Source organism: Strix aluco, chromosome 15, assembly GCF_031877795.1.
Source record: "Strix aluco isolate bStrAlu1 chromosome 15, bStrAlu1.hap1, whole genome shotgun sequence".
In the NCBI taxonomy this organism is placed as follows: Eukaryota; Metazoa; Chordata; class Aves; order Strigiformes; family Strigidae; genus Strix; species Strix aluco.
This window is the reverse complement of record NC_133945.1, coordinates 5,631,635-5,650,405: the sequence shown is the minus strand read 5'-3', so window position 1 is coordinate 5,650,405 and position 18,771 is coordinate 5,631,635. Positions and strand designations below refer to the sequence as shown.

At 53.7% G+C, this 18,771-nt stretch overlaps 2 protein-coding genes across 7 annotated transcripts; both read right to left on the bottom strand.

Annotated features, from left to right (window-relative positions):
• Positions 1–526: 526 nt before the first annotated feature.
• Positions 527–5,456, bottom strand: HMOX2 (heme oxygenase 2). 2 transcript variants are annotated; one of them, XM_074841182.1, is made up of 5 exons: positions 5,346–5,456; positions 3,730–3,847; positions 2,454–2,945; positions 1,423–1,543; positions 527–1,342 (listed from the first exon to the last, which is right to left on the bottom strand). In XM_074841182.1, the coding sequence occupies exons 1-5, from the start codon at positions 5,423–5,425 to the stop codon at positions 1,215–1,217; spliced, it is 939 nt and encodes a 312-aa protein (XP_074697283.1). In that variant the 5' UTR covers positions 5,426–5,456; the 3' UTR covers positions 527–1,214. The 2 variants fall into 2 exon arrangements, with proteins under 2 accessions (XP_074697283.1, XP_074697284.1); XM_074841183.1 differs by having other exon boundaries at positions 527–1,339.
• LOC141930407 (uncharacterized) lies at positions 5,371–18,348 on the bottom strand. 5 transcript variants are annotated; one of them, XM_074841179.1, is made up of 3 exons: positions 17,476–17,806; positions 12,160–13,351; positions 5,371–5,453 (listed from the first exon to the last, which is right to left on the bottom strand). In XM_074841179.1, exons 1-2 carry the CDS (start codon positions 17,564–17,566, stop codon positions 12,165–12,167), a joined length of 1,278 nt encoding a protein of 425 aa, XP_074697280.1. In that variant the 5' UTR covers positions 17,567–17,806; the 3' UTR covers positions 5,371–5,453; positions 12,160–12,164. The 5 variants fall into 5 exon arrangements, with proteins under 5 accessions (XP_074697280.1, XP_074697279.1, XP_074697282.1 ...); XM_074841178.1 differs by lacking the exon at positions 5,371–5,453 and adding an exon at positions 17,816–18,348 and having other exon boundaries at positions 11,457–13,351; positions 17,476–17,589; XM_074841181.1 differs by lacking the exon at positions 5,371–5,453 and adding an exon at positions 16,635–16,726 and having other exon boundaries at positions 11,457–13,351; positions 17,476–17,561.
• Positions 18,349–18,771: the final 423 nt, after the last annotated feature.

Sequence of the window (18,771 nt, the reverse complement as noted above, 5' to 3'; positions counted from 1 at the left end):
GGCAGCAGAGGCCCTGGGGGTACCAGGAGCTTTCTCTGCCCCTCCCTGAGCTGCAGCTGGGGCTTCCCCAGCTCCACCCTCTCCTTGTGCCCCAGCCCTCAGCTGAAGAAGAGAAAAGTCCCCCCAAGACTGGGCTGGAGGAAGGCCGAGGGGTGCCCATGTCACCCAGCCCAGGGCCTTTCTGAGGCCCAGCACAGTGCCAGAAAGCAGAGTATGAGGGGCCACTGCGTGACCCAGAGCTCCTCCCCTGCCTCAGGGGAAGCATCTCCCCAGCAGAGCAGACACCCCCTCGCCCCAGGGGAGCCCTAGGCCAGCCCAGCCCAGCTGTGCCCTTTGGGCAGGGGGGGTGGGTCCCCTCCTGGCAGGATCTGGGGCAGAGCAGGGTTTAAGGGCAGGAGGGTCTCACAGAGCGCATGAGTCAGAAAGCAACAGTGTGGGTCTGTACCCCCTCTGTGTCCTCCCCAGCCTCCCGCATCCCCCACACAGCCCTACACCTCAGGGCACAGTTCACTCATTCTCCCAGTGATGTGTTTCTGGCTTTCCCAGCTACAGAATTGCAACTTTTTATTCCAGTCAAGGCTTCAGGAAAAGAAAGAAACCAACCCCCAATGATGCACAATACACATTTGTCACCCTCGTACCCCCACCCATGCACATGGTCCTGTCCCCACCCCCAGGGCGCTTTCTCCAGCACCAGTGAGACTGGTCCTGGGGACACCGCACCAAGTAGGAGCCGATGGCCCCACGGCACAGCCACCGCAGCACAACCGAAACATCAGTTTCTGGGGTAGGAAACTGCTCTTCACCAAAAAGGCTGATGATACGTTCTTGGGTTGCAGCCAGAGCAGGAAACTCCCTCCAGCGACTGCTCCCAGGAAGGAGATGAAAAGCCAAGCACGTGAGGCCTTTGCCAGTACAGGACAAGACATCCCTCACCTTGAAAGCTGCCCCAGCCTGGGTAGGCAGTGCTGCAGTGGAATCCTCACCCCCTCACACCGGATCAGTCTGTACACTACTCAGCTAAAGGCATTATATTACAGTGCTTGCATTATTAGTGTGCAGAGAGTCTTTGACAATCCTGCAGGATTCCTGTTTATTTTCTTACTTCCACCCTGCAGTCAACTCACCTCCACCACCAAGGGAACGGCTTGAGAAAGGTCGGGGCGCGCGCCTCTGCCCTTGCCACGGCCGGGAGCCACGCGCCGCTCTCCCCATCACATGCTGTACCAGGCAGCAGCCCCTGCGGCCACCGCCACACAGGCCGCCAGGATCAGCTGCACCAGCGGCTGCTTTGCCAGGGCCACGGCAGCGTGACAGGGGCAGCCAGCTCCTGCCTCGCCTGCTAGAACACAGAAAGCACCGTTAGCGCTGCGAGTCTCACGCCGCACGCGTGGGGCAGCTCTGCCGTTGCCCACGACCTACCCAGTTTGTCTGCATAGTAAGGGCATTTGCGCAGGTCTCCTTTCCCATCGTGGGCTGGCAAGCCTCCGTCTTGAGCTTCTTCTGTCAGCGACCTGCCAATCTCATCCAGTTCATCAAACACCTGCAAGGAGTCACAGCAAGTACATGAAGTGGGCAGAGCCAGGCAGGCTTCATCCAGACCCCTGGAACAGACCTGGAGAACAGGCAAGAGCTGCTGCTGCCTCCCTCCTTCCCCCCGCAGAGACACCACGTGCTACTCACTCTGCAGCACCCAGCAGGCAGACCTGCGTGACACCGGCCCCTGCTGCGGCTCTGAGAAGGCACAGCCCATTCCAGGAGCATCAAGGCAGCCCCAGGAGTGACACAGACGCAGCAGCTCCCTGCTGCAGCCCCTCCCTGGGGATCACTGCTCCTGGGCAGGCAGCCCCTCCAGCCCCACTGCCAGAGGTTTCCCTAAAGGAGCCTGACAGAGGAGCCAACCACATCTCAACACATTTCTGGCCAGATTAAACCACACCGACCTGCTACAGATTAAAACTTCCATCCAGCAGCTAAAACTGTGTTCATTCTCCTGAGGCAAGTGGCAGCTCAGACAGGTTTTATGAAAGGCAAATACTATGGGAAGGAACAAGAGGCTACAGACATTTTTGGCCATTGGGCAACATGTCAGACAGGAGAGGGGCACCACCAGAGTGGTGCAATATGCTCAAACTGTTTGAGGCTGTCCCAGAGCGAGAGCTCTGCTCCCCACACTGCTTCAGAGCCACACAGCCCACGGGAATCTTGTAGTGAAGGCAGCTTAATTTTGCCCTAATCAAAGGCTCAGCTGTGGTGGTGGAGTATGGGAAGAAGATAGCGGAAGAACCATTCCAACCAGAATCCCACCCCCCTAAGAGGGAAAGGCTCTGGTGGTCTCAGACCCAAACCACTGCCTGGATGACCAGTCAGACTGAATGAACCCAGGCCTAAGAGTTGGTCCAGACCCAAAAGCAGCAGCACCTACACATACAGGGCCTCAAGGGGTTCAGTACCTGCATGTTAAATCTGAAGGCTCGGTTGGCCTCTTCCACAATCCGTTCCTTGGTGTTCTTGTCCAAGTCCAGAGCATTCATCCTCGCTCTGTAGAGCTGCTTGAACTGCTGCGCATTGGAAACGTTGTCAAACACATAGAATTGGATCCCTTCCTCAGTACTGGGCAACTTCAGGGCTCTCTGGGCTACTTTCTTCAGCACTTGGCCACCTGAGAGGTCCCCCATGTAGCGTGTGTAAGCGTGAGCCACTAGCAGCTCTGGCTCGTGCTGTCCCACATGATGGATTCTGTCCACATAGTGCTGAGTTGCCTCTGAACACTGGATCTTCTCTTTCCAGCCTTCTCCATAGAAATATTTCAGGTCTTTGACCAACGCTTCTCTCCGGTGAAGCTCCAGGGGGAAATACAGAGGAGCAAAGACTGGGTTGTCCTTGTTGCGATCCATTTCCTCTTCCAGAGCTGAGTATGTGAAGTAAAGTGCCACAGTGGCCCGCTATGGACAAAGCACAGCTGATGTGAGAAGCCATTCGCTAAATCAGCACATCACACCTTGTGACTAGGCCCCCCCTGCATGGAGTTGGGGTCAATGAGGAGGAAACCCCCAGGCGTGACACAAAACCAGCCTGGCGAGCCCAGACCAGGCATGTATCACTTGAAGGATCAGAGGCTCTTCTCTACCTACGTCCATAACGACATTGCCTACAGAGCACAAGCGAAGAATTAGTCTCCTGCTGCCAGCTGGGTGCTCTGGGTCTCCTGACACCTTGAGAGCAAGGCACAGGGACTGACTTCATCCCAAAGGTCCAACTAGCACCAATGGCCTTGTGCTATAGAAGACTACTGGATATGCTGCCAAGACCTGCAGGATCTGACAGTGCTGGTCAGACCCAAAACTGAAGAGAAAGCAATCCAACCTGAAGTCTGTGGACAACAGCCTAGTCTCCAGAGGATGGAATAAGTGCTGTAATCCCACCAGGACTTCACTCCTAAATAGTTTATGCCACCAGTATCTGTGCTCCAGCTGCACTTGCCTTGAGTGGCCAGCAGATGCGTGGCCAGAAGCCCACCTAAGCAAATTTATGCTGGGCCAGCACGCTCCTCACCCCTCAGTCCAGCTGTAGGACACATCAGGCAGGAGTCCCAGGCAAGTGCCCTCCCGTAGTTTTGACTCTTCAGTCCAGATTCCCCCATCCCCTACACACAGAGCCGTGGGGCTCTGCCTCAGTCACTGGCTATGTCAAAGAGCTTCTCCACCACAGGAGCAGGGCAGCACTCACCTTGAAGAGCTCCTTCTTGATCCGTCCTTTCAGGAAGTCTTTGACAAACTGAGTGTTCTCGGCACGGTCATGGGATTCCTTAGTCCCCTCCTTCAGCAGCTCTGAAAGGTCGGTGGGACTGCAGGCAAACAGGGAGAGCTCCTTTCACCCCACTTCCACTCACAGTAATGAGTTTGTCCCTGCAGTGTTTGGAGGGATCTCCCCACTCCCTACCACCTCAGGCCCAGTTTGGAGAAGGAACAAGGTGGGATCCCTCAGGCCAGCCCCACAGGCTGGAACTCGCACCACCAGGAGGAAGCAGCAGGGTGGCAGCAGCCAGAGGCTCCTTCCACCAATGCAGGTGCCCGTGGGCCAACCAGACTGGCCATTCTGGGAGGGCTGGGGCTTCCCTGGGGCTCAGAGCCAGGATGTTGAAGCAATTGCCAAGAATCCTCCAATCCCTGCACCATGACTTTTGCTTCTCATCCACGTGAGCTCCAACAATATCACAAAAGGAGGCCTTGAGCATATAAAGGGCAACTACCAGAGCAGGCTAAAGGGCACAGGAGCCTCAGTCACATCCTCCGTGGTCACTCTGGAGGAGGAGAAGGGCTCAGGTGAGAGCAGATGCACACACAGGCAGGACCCTAGCTTTTCCAACTTGGGTATTGACTGTTGGAGATGCGAGCCGAACAGCAAAACAGGGCAAGAACACCCTGAAAAAGTTTATTTATCCTGAATTACACTGTTTTTGCAGGTTTCCACAAGTTGTCTTTCTAAAAAAGTAAATAAATCTATGATTTTAGGTTACAGCCACTGCACCTACCTGGAGTTTGGTACCGTTAACAACTACACTCACTCAAAATTATGCCAAAGCGCACCTTACAGTTTTTATGACTGGTTTGCTACAGATAGAGTGTTCATGTTAGCTGTAAGAGAGACAGACTTTGAACACTCCAGACCCACCGAGTGGCTGAACACTGCAGCCAACAAGTTAGACAAGGCCTGCATGTGCCGGAGAGTCACGTAGCATTAATTTCTCATGAAACCGAGTCCATCAAGTCAAAAAGAAGTCAACCAGCCTATCTAGGTGTTGTGGGAAGCACCCTATTCCCCCTTTCCATTTTCTGAAGCCTTGGCTTTTAGAGTGTGTGTGTGAATATTTTTTTTCAAACTAACCTCCAAGAAAATATTCTTGCCTAAACCAGTGGGTATTCTGCAAAGGCAAAAGCAGCAGCTCACTGGAGCAGAGTTCACCTCTAGAGTCATCTTTCAAAACAAGAAGCTGCTATCACATAAGACTGCCCAACAAGCCATGAAGAACTGGCTCTCCTTGGCTCACCTTGACTAGGAAGGCACAAACACAACTGCCAAATGGTCAAAGCATTTCTGAAATGCAAGTGTGATAGTAGAGACTAAAAAAAATAACTGCTTGTTGTCAGCCTTAGCCACATTGCTCCTTCCTATCCCATCCAGTACAGTTTGATTAAACAGATTTTACTGCACATACATTTGATTAATCACCTATTGGAGTCCCTCACTCCTTTTCAGATGAGGAGAACGATCACTCCTATACCTGGAAGGTCTCCTGCCTTGCTCAAGATTGTGTCTGTGCCATGTTGTGAGACAGGACTCACCTGACATTGTCATCTTCTGTTTCCTCATAGCTCAAGATTTCCCCTTCTCCCCCCTCTGAGCCCTCCATAGCTGATGGCATTGCTGGTCAGTGCTGGAGATTAGACAATCTGAAAGGCAAAATTAGAGAGGGGTTTTAGAGGGAAGCTGCCCTCACAACAGGATGGGTATGAAATGCTGAACAGCCTAGCAAGGAGCCTCTGAGCTGCTCCACCATGCAGGGCGGTGAGGGGCAGCCACTGGCCATTTCCACTGCACACCAGGCACTCTGAAGGATGGAGTCTCACTTGTTCAGTTCAGCTACCTGGGGTGAACCTCAACACTAACATCCAGTTCACAGAATATTAACCACACAGACCTCCAACACAGCGAGCAGCCTGCATTAGGTTTCCCACTTCAGGATGGCTCCTGGCTGAAGATGATCAGAGACCTCCACATTAGCAATCTGCACTGAAATGGTGAGCAAGCTGCTTTCCACTGGTGCTACCAAATATTGCATCCAGTGTTAGACTCTGAGCAGAGTCACTGGAAAGGGAAGCACCCCTCCTTCAGTCAAGAGAAAGAGCGAGTGTTGTGGTTTAACCCCAGCCAACAACCAAGCACCACACAGCCACTTGCTCACTCCTTCCTCACCCTCAGAGGGATGGGGAGAATCGAAAAAGAACCAAAAATCACAGGTTAAGAACCTGTTTAATAACCAAAATAAAAATACTAAAATATAATAATAATGATGAAAATGAATAGAACAAAGAGAAATAAAGCCCAAGACAAGACAAGTGATGCACAACGCAATTGCTCACCAACTGCTGACCGATACCCCAGCAGCAATCTGCCCCTTCTGGCCAACTCCCCCAGTTTATATACTGGACATGATGTCCTATGGTATGGAATAGCCCTTTGGCTAGTTCGGGTCAGCTCTCCTGGCCATGCTCCCTCCCAGCTTCTTGTGCACCTGCTTGCTGGCAGAGTGGGGGAAACTGAAAAATCCTTAACTTAGGATAAGCGCTACCTAGCAACAACTAAAACATCAGTGCATTATCAACACTATGCTCACACTAAATCCAAAACACAGCACTGTACCAGCTACCAGGAAGAAAATTAACTCTATCCCAGCCAAAACCAGAACAACAACCTACTTCGTTTCCACAGCAGCACAGAGCCTCCCCTGGAAGAAAGCAGTGGTAAATTAGGCCAGCTAAGCTCTGAAGTCAGGCAGCACACAGGGGAACAAAAGCCTTCCCTGCAACAGAATATATGAAGAGGAACTTCCAAAGCAGGGGCAGATTTCACTGCTCTGCCTTCCCTGGGCTGAGCTCCATGAAGAGTCCAAGCAGCTGCTATCTGAACAGAGGGAGCTGAAGATGGTTGCTGCTACCAGTCACACAGTCCTCTTCTGCTTAGCAGGGTTTACTTCAAACCCCAGAAGTAACTGGGATCTTCCTCCCTTTTAGCAAAAGGAAAAAAAAAAATCTCCTCGGAGGTAGCAGGATGCACAAGATGCACCCAGAAGCAAGACACCTGGCTTAGGTCAGCCAAACCCCCCTGTTAAGTCAGAAATCCAGCCACCTCATTTATAAAATGGACCTGTAATCAGCTTTGTGCAGAGCAGCACCACCACCTTACAGGCAGCACTAAGCTGTGGCTGGCTCTTTGGAAAGCACTCACTGTAAGAGAGCCCTTTCTCATGCTCTCCCACTTCAGTTCAGTCCCCCTCGGGGGCTGCACCGCAGGCTCGCTGCTCAGCGCACGGCGGGGGCTGACAGGCAGCTGCCAGCTTGCCAAGCTCAGGGTCAGCACCAGCACATCAGCCGCTGGCTCCCAGCTCACAAGAAGCACTAACTGCCCTCTGGTTCCTCACCCCCAAGTCCCTAAGCCCTGTTCTACAGCCACTCTCGCTGCCCTCCACACTCTGGTGCAGAATGCGGCCAGGAGCTGGGTCTGAGCACCCATCCCTGGGTGCAGCACAGCAAGACCCCCCCTGACTTGGGCACAGCACTCAGTTTGGAGGACACATCACCAGGGTGATGGTTTTCCTTGTGCTCACACAGCCCTTGGGCTCACTGGGACAGAGCCTTCCACAAGGGGAGGACTGACCAAAACACATGACTTCACGATGCCAGCCAGGCCAGTGCAGCAGCACAAGTCATGCAGGGTGACAGCCCTACACCTCACTGCCCTGCCCCACGGGACAGGGCACAGCGCAGCCTCCCTGCCCCTCGGGTAGAGAAATATAGGGCAGGATGATGCCGACGGGGCAGAAAGCAGACCAGCACAAGGGCTCAGATATTTGAAGAAACCAGGTTCAGGTGCTGTATTGTCTATTTGATCACTCACTGGAAGAGCAAGCACCTCACACCAGGTCAGCAAACGGGACCTACCTTCACTCATCACACAGCTTCAGCTTCAAACATTGGGAAATGCCCACCATGGCGAAGGGAAACTAAAGCAAAGAGGAAAATAACCTGTTTGGGCTCAGTCAGGAGCCTGTCACGGGCACAGGGGGGAACAGTCTGCTTGCCTCACAGCACAGCCAGCCTCCTGCCTGTACAGATGCACAAGTTGTGATGACACCCTGGCTTCCAGCTCAGCCTACTTCAGGCCAGGCACTTCTCAAGACATGCAGATTCCAAAATTAAAGTAGATGAACTGGTTCCAATTTATCTTATACTTCATAAAGCCAGAGTCCTGGAGGTAGGGTGTGCTGCCTCTGCATGCTGCCAGGCCTGCAACAGCCACCAGTACAAAGCAGGAGGTGAAAATAGAGTGACAAAGAGCAGTTCAGCACCGACCATCCCCTGGAAGAGGCCTGAAGGTTGATGTTAAATGCAACCCAAAGGAACACACCAGATCAAGCCTCAGGAACTCGTAGTTAACAGCAGCAATGGCTGAAGGCTCCCAACAGCAAAACATACACAGCATGGCTCCCGAGACCATCACTGTACAAGACACATCTGTTAACTTACTGATGAGAGCCTCCACACCCATGCCTTGCAGCACACTTGTGTTCAGCAGCGCTCACCAACACTGAATTTTGCTCTCTGTGCTACACAGGGACATCTGGTGGGGTCTCAGAGGCCTTTACCCAAACTTCTTACAAGCTTTGTAGAAGCACAAGCGATCGGAACGGTGGATTGTTGTTCCAGTAGCACTGTCTGCTGTTGGAAGAAGGGGTCAGCACACAAAAAGTCATTTAAGGACTTCGGTGCACTCTCGGACTTGTATCTCCCATGGCTTTTTTTGTAGAGGCTCAGTCTGACACGTTCATCTCTACAGCAATACGCAGGGCAGTGACACCACCAGTCCCTTTAGCCCAAGGTGAGGACAGTACACATACAGGAAAATATGGACGTTTAGATTTTTCCCAATACCATCTCGGGTATAGACACCTGCCTGATGAGCCATGAATTCAAGAGACAAGTCAGCACAAATCAAACCCCTGTATTTTTCACCATTAGGGTACTGCACAAGAACTGGGAGAAAGGGAAGTCAAAATCATAGTATCTCTCTTACCACCGCACATCATTGCTTTTATTCAAAAACTGGCAGCAGAAAGCCCACAACATGGTCACTGGTCACAGCCCTGGAGTCTCGGGGCATTCTGTTCCTCTGAAAGAGGCAGTGTCCTACACACCAAGAGGGAGGTTCCAGCAGCTGCCTACCTCCACTGCAGAGGCTGGAACCTCATTTCATTTGCTATGAGGAGCTCTGCTCATCGAGATCCTGGCTGATGTTCAGGGTAAACAAATACCTTCCCAGTGCCCTGACAGCAGCCTGCTTGGGAGGAACCCAAGAGCTACAAGAGTTGGGATAGCAGGGCTGGAGAGTGGAGGAAAGGTTTGGTACAGAACACCTCAGCACTCCAAACATTTCTTTCCCAATAACAGTGTTCAAACCCTCTGAGAAAACATCCCTATCTCATCTAGCCAGCAATTAGTTTGCCCCTACACACGTTTCTGCAGCAAGCTTCACACGCAAGATGGACAGCCATTCTTCTCAGGGTAGGAAGACACTTAATCCCAATAATCCCATGCCTTTTGAAGGAAGTAGACACTGTTGCTGCAGGGAAGCAGGACTGGAAGTCCTGGCTTTGCCTGGCCACCTCTGGCAGAAGTTCAATAATTCACAAACACCCAGGCAGTACAGAGTTCATGTTTGCTGTTCAACTAGCATGCAACTTCAATGTATTTCCCTACACGCAGAGCTTACATCCTTGCTTTAACAAGCAGCAGAGCGTGGCTGGACCTCCCCAAGTATCACTGCAGCAAGGACAAACCCCAGAACCCCAGGCCTAGCAGCTTAAAGAATCATCATAGAAGTAACCTGGCAATTGCACCAGGAGAGCTTCATGTCTCTCCTCCTCCCTCTGCGGAGGTATTTGGTACTGGCAGCTGCTGGAAATGGAGCCTCACAAAGTTACTACATTACCTGATCCCAGGTAGGATTAAGATTTCACCAGGACACAGCCTAAATTTAGGCAATAATTCAACTCTAAGACACTTCTAGCAGTGCCCACGCAAATGCTACTTCTGTCCCCCACAGCTGCAGTCCAGCACAACAAATTGACCGAGGAGGGAAACTCCTGGTGAGTTCACAGATCTTGCCCAGTTCTACACTTTGGTAAGCAGCCCTTGAATCAGGAATCTGTTTTCTCACATCAGCCAGGAGAACAGCGCAAGGGGTAAGTCAGTCAGTCAGGGTTAGATCTGAGGGGAGGAAGAGCGCAGTGTGACAGACACACATGAATATATCAAAAAGCCTTTGCTCTGGGGAGAGCCCGTGCTTGCCCTGCCTGTCCCAGCACACAGTCAGCTGCACCTGGGACACCCCATGCGGGGCCAGTGACAGGCACTTACGGGTGATGTATGTAATGCAGCGCTGTGTACAAGTGCTAGGCACTGTGAGGCTTGAATAAGACATTTGTTTCACCCGACAATGGAAAAGCAGGGACAACAAGAGGCCTGAGATGCCTTCATCCTCCAAGCTCTTCATTGAGCTCGACTAGGTCAAGAAGAGCCAGGCGCCCCCCGCGTCACTGGGAGAACCCAGCACAGGACTTGGGTCCTGAAAGACTGGAGCATCCTTTGCAAGAAGCTGCGCACAGGAATCACTGCAGGGATGTGAGGCAACTCTTCTGGCACACTTCCTCAGCTGCTGTGCAGACGTTGGCCCATGGGAGCAGAAGGAAGAGATTAGGGAGGCCTGACAATTGCGGGCCCGGCACACCGCCAGACCTCGGCTAGTCACGAGCACACATCTCGCAGACGGGTGCTGCGGACCCCGGACAGCTTGAGGCGTCGAGAACCATCCTTCCACGACCTTCGATGCGCCTTACCGGCGCCGCAGCCAGCACCCCGGCCCGGGGCAAGGCGGCCGGGCCGGCCGGAAGGGCAGGAGGCAGAGCCACGGGTTCGGCGCTGCTCCCAGGCCCCGGGCCGGTCCCCCCCAGGCTCCGGAGGGCAAAGGCGCACGGACACGGCCCTGAGACGGCCCGGACGGGTTTCCCGGCCGAGCGTCTCCCCGTCGCAGTGTACCAGGCCCACCTGCCCCCGGGAGCGGGGAGGCCGGGGCCGCTGCCCCCCGCGGCGGCTCCAGGGGAGCCCAGCCTCCTTCCCCCGGCGGGGAAGCGGCGAGGGCCCGGGGCAGGCGGAGCGGAAGCCCCACAGGCGGAAGCCCCGAGGGCCTCAGGCCGGTCCCGGCCCGGGCGGCGGGAGAGGGGCGCCCCTCACCCCCAGCGCGGCCCCGGTCCCGCACCGCCCCCGGCCCCGCCGCGTTGCCATAGAGACGCGCCGCGCGCACTCACCCGCCGCCGCCCGCCCTCTGCCCCGCGGCGCGAGACAAAGGCCCGGCTCGGCCGCCCCGCATTTATTGACGGGGAGGGTGACGGCGCGGCCAATCAGAAGCCACAGGCAGCACGCGCCGGCGCCGCCGATTGGTAGAAGCGGCCGGTACGTCACACAAGCGCCCTCCCCCCGCCCCACCTGCCCTCGCCGTCAGCCAATCGTGACCTCCAGCGTCGCGCGAGACCCCGCCCCGGGGGCGGTGGGCGCGTGAGGCCGCGCAAGCGCAGGCGGGCCCGGGGGAAGGTTGCGGTGGTGAAGGAGAAATGGTGGAAATGGTGGGTTTTAACGATGGTTTTATTTGGCAGTTTTAGAAACAACCAAGCCTCGCTAACAGCCGGGGGGCTCTGGCCCTTGCCCAGGTGGGCACCACGTACCGTACCCTGCCGCAGCGAGCAGCAGCAGGCGGGCACTGAGGGCTGCGAGCGCCGCCGGCACAGCCAGGCAGGCCGCCGTGGGGGGCAGCACGGGGGGCTGAGACGCACCAGGCTTTTGGCGGCTGCTTTTTAGGCTGCTTCTGTGCGCTGAGGAAGGTAATTCAGAGCCTCTGAACAAAGCAGCGGCAGGGAGGGAAGGCAGAAGCTTTTGTTTATCTAGCAGAGCGTTGCAGGCTCTACGATGGTCCATTTGGTTCACTCTACAAATTGTCTGAAACGTGTGTGCACAGAGAAGCAGCAAGGTACCTTCCTGTAAAATACACCAGCAAGTACATTCCAGCCTTTTCAAACTACCTTTCTCTCCCCCTCCCAAGAGCTATCCTTCCCCTGCTGCGTCACATGCTCTTTCCCAAACTTCCAATTCATCTCCTTGCACTGACTCTCCCCTTACATTTCTCTCTTTTAGGACTCGTTCTCCTGAAAAGAAACTGCTTTCATCCTTCGCAGGCAAAGCGGTCAATAGAGCGAAGGGAGAGAGACACTGGGCTTTGCTCCCCGGGGATGCTCACAGGGTATCAGACCTAACTGCTCCCCACACTCACCCCTCCTAGGGTTCCCCACCCCTGTGGATCTGCTGGTGCCGGAGGAGCGCAGAGCTCACGGTGAAGCCCTTCCCGCAGTCGGCACAGGCGTAGGGACGCTCCCCGGTGTGAATGCGCCGGTGCTGGATGAGGTGGGCGCTCTGCCGAAAGCTGTCCCCGCAGTCAGCGCAGGCGTAGGGCCTCTCCCCTGTGTGGACCCGGTGGTGCCGGAGCAGGGCTGATCTCCACAGGAAGCTCTTCCCGCACTCGGTGCACTCAAAGGGGCGCTCCCCGGTGTGGAAGCGGCGGTGCTGGATGAGGTGGGAGCTCACGGTGAAGCTCTTCCCACACTCAGTGCACCCGTAGGGGCGCTCACCCATGTGGAACCGCCGGTGTTGGATGAGGGCTGAACTCACGGTGAAGCTCTTCCCACACTCGGAGCACTCATACGGCTTCTCCCCAGTGTGGACCCGCTGATGCTTCATGAGCTCGGAGCTCTGGCTAAAGCTCTTTCCGCAGTCGGAGCATTCGTAGGGTTTCTCCCCGGTGTGGACCCGTTGGTGTCGCGTCAGGGCTGAGCTCACACTGAAGCTCTTCCCGCAGTCGGAGCATTCGTAGGGTTTCTCCCCGGTGTGCACTCGCTGGTGCTGGACGAGCTGTGAGTTCCCAGAGAAGCTCTTCCCACACTCGGCACATTTGTAGGGCTTCTCCCCGGTGTGGGTTACCTGGTGCCGGATCAGCTTTGAGCTCATGCTGAAGCTCTTTCCGCACTCGGAGCACTCGTAGGGCCTCTCCCCTGTGTGGATTCTCTGGTGCTGGATGAGATGCGACCGCTGCCGGAAACTCTCCCCGCACTCGGCGCAGGCGAAGGGTTTCTCTCCAGTGTGGATTCTCTGATGCTGGACAAGGTTGGAGCTCACCCGGAAGCTCTTCCCGCAGTCCCCACAGATCATCAGTCTCCCCACAGAAGGATTTCTCTGCTGGATAATATCTGGCAGCCTCCTGAAACTTTTTCCACGCAGCATTGCTCGGCTTTGCCTCTTCCCCAGAGGTCTCTGAACCCTTTCTGACCTGCGTGGGAGGACTGGGTCCTGTGCAGGACTCTGGGAATTGTTCTTGGAGAGTCCTGAGAGTAAACCCTCGGACTCCACTGGCCCGGGGATGCCTTGGTGGTGGGCATTTTCCTCTTTCTTGCTCACAATCCCATCTTCAGCTGCAATAAAATGAGAATCCAGCGAGAAGTCACAGGCAGGACAGGAAACTTTGGACAGGGGAAATAAAAAGGGGCCAAATTCCAAAAATTCAGCGGATTGACTTTAAATATAAAAAGTTCTGATATATCCCTCCAAACTACACAGTGGGTTTTTCAGTGTTCACAGAACAAACCCTGGAAATAGCCCTGCGTGCTTTGCCAGAACCTGAATCTACTGAAACTACTGGCATATTAGAGGTAAAAGTTTAGCACTTGAATGGGAAAGATGGCTGCTCGTCCGGGATATTATATCTGTTACTAAAAGTTGATCCGGGAGTCAGAGGAGGGCCACCAAGAACTTCCTTGTTCAGCAGAACATTACTTCGGTTGCAAGAGATGCAGCCTCCCTGCTTTTGTGCTGCTAGTACAGCAGAGAGAGAGAAGATGCTCAAAGGAGACCCTGGCCCTACAGCATGAGACATGGAGACTGCCTGGAGCCTGGCTTATGCCAGTCTTAGAGCAGAAGAATAGTAACTTTATGCTTCCACTGGCGCAGAACAAATCCGTTGTGAAAGGTGGTTGGTGAACGGAAGATCTGCCATGGCCGATTCCAGATTATGTGCTGAGGAAATCCGATAAACGCAGAAGATGAAGGTAGTGCAAGTCAGTGGAAGTAAGGCTAGCTGAACAGTTATGGGTGGCTCCTGGGACACAGTCAAGGAACAAATCCCTGCCCTCTTACTCACCTAAAGACTTGCAAAAGCATAACCAGTATGAAGCTATGCTGCGCAGACTCAAGGTCATCTGAAAGCTCTTCCAAGACAAGGGGCTTGCACAGATTTCCAGGATGTTTACACAGAGCAGCGACTCCTTCCAGCCCACTGCTCTACTGTGGTTTGATGAGCACCCTAGCAGGTTCAAAAGCACGTACCCCCAACAGTGCTGTGCCTTTTGCTGTCAGCGGGGACATGTAGCTCTTTGCAGGCCTACAGAGGGCTTATATGCTAAATTGCAAGACAGGACCTGTGTGGCACGCACCCTTCTGCTGTCAGGGAAGGGTAAATGGACGTCAGGGGGATGTACATGGGATGTAGAAATGGCAACATGCATCTCTGAAGAGAGACATCACATCCAGGTTTAAGACAGATCCATTAGGGAAATATATTTTCAGATGCTCCCTTTATACAGACTTCCAGGGGTGAAGGATGACTTGCTGTTGACTATACGTAGACCCAAAATATGGAACAGGGTGAGGACTAAAGCTGCAAACATGCAGACCTCCAGATTTGCCTACTTAAAGATTCAACAGCTACCTCCTGGTTCTCTGAAAACTCTTGTGAAATACATTGGTAACATATCAGTCGCATGGGTTCGATATACAAACCACAGGCACTTCCTGTGGTCTGGCAGAGTTGCGATAAGGAAGTGCATGCCTTGGAAGAGGAGAGTCCCCGCTGAACTGTAAGTATGCAATAAAGGAAGGAGAGTCTAGAATTTCAACCCAGACTGATATACGTACATTATTTAGTCTTCCTCTTTCTAGTCAGTATAAGAAAATATCACAGTATGATTTCACAGCGAACTCCTGAGATACCTTTTATGGCAGTTTGGTGTGGTAGTGATGCCACTTCTTCCCTCATATAGTTTTCATTAAAGTCATCCCTTGAGAGGAACAGAAACTGGAACTTTGCTATTCACCATGAAGGCTTTTCCATTTGTCTGCAGCTACTTCATCCAGGCCTGGAGGAGAAGAGAAAGGTGATATCCAAAGGCAGGATAAGAAGAGGACATTTCTGGCAGGCCAGCATGAAGCTCTTCACCTGTATGTCAGACTTACTGAGTAGACAATGGAGCCAGTGAAGTTATTCTGTTGCTGTTGTGCCCAAAGAGGTATCCTTCACCTACACTGGCTTTGGTACTTACACAGAATTTTGGTTCTTTACACAGAACTTGAAAAGGCCTTCAAAGTACACAAGAATCAAGTCTTCTATGGCGTTCTGTACTTTTTGGAGAAGATCAGGAGTTTCAAGCTTCTTATTTCAATGATTACAGCCATGGCTCCAGCTCTCAACTTCTACAATCATTTTTGTTACTTCTGAGCTACAAGGTATCATCACTGGCATCTGGGAAAAGTCTGTAAAGGGTTTGATCAAAATCATGATGACAGGAACTCAGTGGAGGTATTTTAAGTGGAAGGAGAGTAAGTTCACAATGCTGAGAAATTAATACTGGAAGCAGAAGGCTGAACTGGCAAAAATGAATAAGCAAGAGAGATAGGAAGAACGTGGTTCTTCCTCAGCCTATGCCAATTTGGGTTGATAGTAAGACCTCCGATATGCCCAAGACTGCCAGTGCTATAGCTACAAGGCAAGCTCCAGACAAGCAAAGTAAGCGTACATATTGGGAGAGAACCTAAATATCACCTTAAATGTACCCCTGGATCTCTTTCTCAAGAGAAGTCAGCAGTAGAAGGAGTTTTGGCTGATGCTCTGGCCTGTCTCACAGCCGCAGGAGAACACAGCAATCATTTCTGGCACTGAATTCAAGAGTTCAAGAAGAGAAACCTGTGAGAACTATTAAAAATAATACACCACCATCGTGAGTAAGCCTCAGGCTGCTGGACAACAGTAGACTGTGCTGGGGATGTGTCAGTGTATGCTTATCTTGTCCCCTTCCCTGGCATCCACCTCTAGCCAGGCCCCAAGTCCCTGAGCTCAGAGCTACCCAGACCTTTGGTCTAACCCAGCAGCGCTGTTCACACAACCTCATAACACTGCTGGACTCCCACTGTGGTACCTCACTGTCGGAGGACTGGAAAGTGACTGATGTGATGCCAGAGAAAGGACTCGAGGGGAGATCTGGGGCCCAACATTCCAAGCAAACAAACAGAAATCTGAGTAAGAGAATTAATGAACAGATGGCCAAAGAGGGCAGACTGGGGAAGAGCTGGCATGGCCTTTGGAAAGAGATGTCTCCCTTCACAAACCACTTGGAGTTCTTCAGAGATGTCACCAGTTTTAGCAAAAGGGAGATCTAGAGTCCAAAGGCTTTCCCAAAAGACATTTGTCCTTCACCAAAACTGATAAACTAAGCTGCCGTGGGATGAATGACCCTCATAAGGTGGTAAGGGAGGGAAATGGGCGGTGGAAACATCTGCTGATGATTCTGTGCTATTCAGGGTTAAAGACACAAAGGCTGACTATGTGGTGGAGCCTTATGATACTGAAGCAGGTGACAGGGGAATGACAGGGGACATTCACTGCAGATAAACATAAAGAACTGCAGAGGGGAACAGCCTCTATACCTTGCACTTATACCAGGATGGGCCTAGGATGTTTTGGTATTATTCAGGAATAGCACCTTGGAGTTAGAGCAGATGGATGAAGACTGCAGCTCCTAGGCAGACAAAACAGCAAGTCAAATGTTAGTGATTGATGGGAAAAAAATAAGAGAATAAAATTCTACCTTGCTGCTGAAACTCCATATCCTGACTGTGTGCAAGGGGGAGGATGGATCCCCCCATTTTAGAGAAACTCTAATAGAGCTGAGGAAGATACAGAGGTGTGACATGATCAAAGAACAGAACAGCTTTAGTATAGGAGATGACTCAACTGCCCATTCTGCTGGGAAAAGGTACAGCTGACAGGGGATATCACAGAGAACTATAAAAACACAAGTGGCCAGTGGGGTGGGTAGGGATCCATCCTGCACCGTCTGTTCTAAATTAAGATCTACTGACATCAAGTGAGCTACTAGAACTGGCAGCTTCAAAGCAAACCAAAGGAGGCAGCGACTCCTAAAACAGCTAAATAAGCTGTGGAACTCCTTGCTGCAAGCTGTCACGGATGCTAAACCGTACACAGCTTCAGAAGGCAACAAAATAAATACAGAGCTGCAAGATATCGAGATATGACATGTCTAGTTCAGCAGTTTGTGAAGCCACAGGTCGCTTGGGCCTGGGAAAGCAGACAGGGACACACCACTGCTCGTCTGCTCCTCTCTGCTTCTCCAATACACAGCAGGCAGAGCTGGAAGGACCATGGTCCAACCCAGTCCCGCCACTCCTGCGCATTCCGGTGGGATTTGGGGAATTCTAGAGCAGATTTTCTCACGACAGGTTGACAGAGATCGCGCCGGCCCCTCACCTGCACAGGTGCCACTCAGCGCAGTCTTCCCTTCGTAGGCGTGGAGGTGGGAGAACCACAGTTCCTCCTTCTGATCCATGTGGGAGATCATCTCCAGCTCGGCTCCCGGGGGTCCTGCTCCGGGAAGAGGAACGGGGAGGGTCAGGCGAGCCTGACAGCCACGAGCAGAGAGCGGCTCCCGTTCGCGGGAACCAGCCCCTCCCCGCTCCGCGGGGCGCACGGCGGGGAGCACCGGGCTGCCTGTCAGCACCCCCAACCGCCCGGGGGAAGGGCTGCGGGGGGGGCTGGCCGGGCGGGGCGGAGGCTCCCGCGGGGCGTCCCGGGACCGGCCCCCCCGTACCTGCGCTCGGCGGCGGATCCCGGGGCGCCGGAGGCGGGGGGGCGGCTGTCACGTGACGGCGGCGGCCAATGGCGGGCGCCGCCTGCGCCTCTGAGGGGCGACCGAAAATGGCGGCGCCGGGTCTGGCGGTGGCGCTGGCCCCGTTCCCCGGCTGGGCTCCGCCGCCCAAACCGGGCCCTTCTCCGCAGGCCGGGCCCAGCTCTGCCCGCGCTCCGGACACCTGTAGGGCCTCTCCCCCGCGGGCGGGCTACCCGCTGCCGCGTCGAGCTCATGCGGAAGCGCTCTCTGGAGTCGCAGGGCCTCTCCTGGGGGGGTTATCCCGTGCTGGGGCAGACGCCATCGCTGCCGGGGGCTCTCCCTGCAGGCGAGGGGCTTCTCCTCTGAAGAGACTTCAGCGCTGCGTGGCTGGGCAGGCTCCTCCGCCCACCTCGGGGGGCAACAGGGACCCTTCCTCGCCGCAGCTCGGTGAACAAGACACGATAGCAGCCAGCGCTTTCTAAGAAGAAAGTTATCCAGAGGACACCGAAGCAGAGCTCTGGAAATTCGTACGTGGGCTCGGTGCCCGTTCCAAGAGATGAGGCCCTACTGCCAGGCTGCTCGAGCCTCTCCTGCTCCTGAGAGTGGAGATGTGGCCTTCGGCCTTGGGAAAGTAGAAGTGAGCTTGTGCTGAGCTCAGGCATGAGCTTAAATCCTTAGCAATCACTTAAATCCTTAGTGAGAACTCATTCCTTAGTAATCTAAGCTTATAAGGTGACTCTGTCTGGGCAGAAGAGTAGCTGGAGAGGTGAGGAACCTGGGCAGAGAAATACTGCAGGTACCTCTGAAACCCTCTTCTGGGGACTGCAGCTGAATCACAGAGACGTCTTCGCTGAAGGCTGAGTCACCTCTCCCAGGCACTTTGTGTTTCATTAAACAAGTAACTTCTATGGAAAGTCTCTGAAAGAACTTTTGAGCTT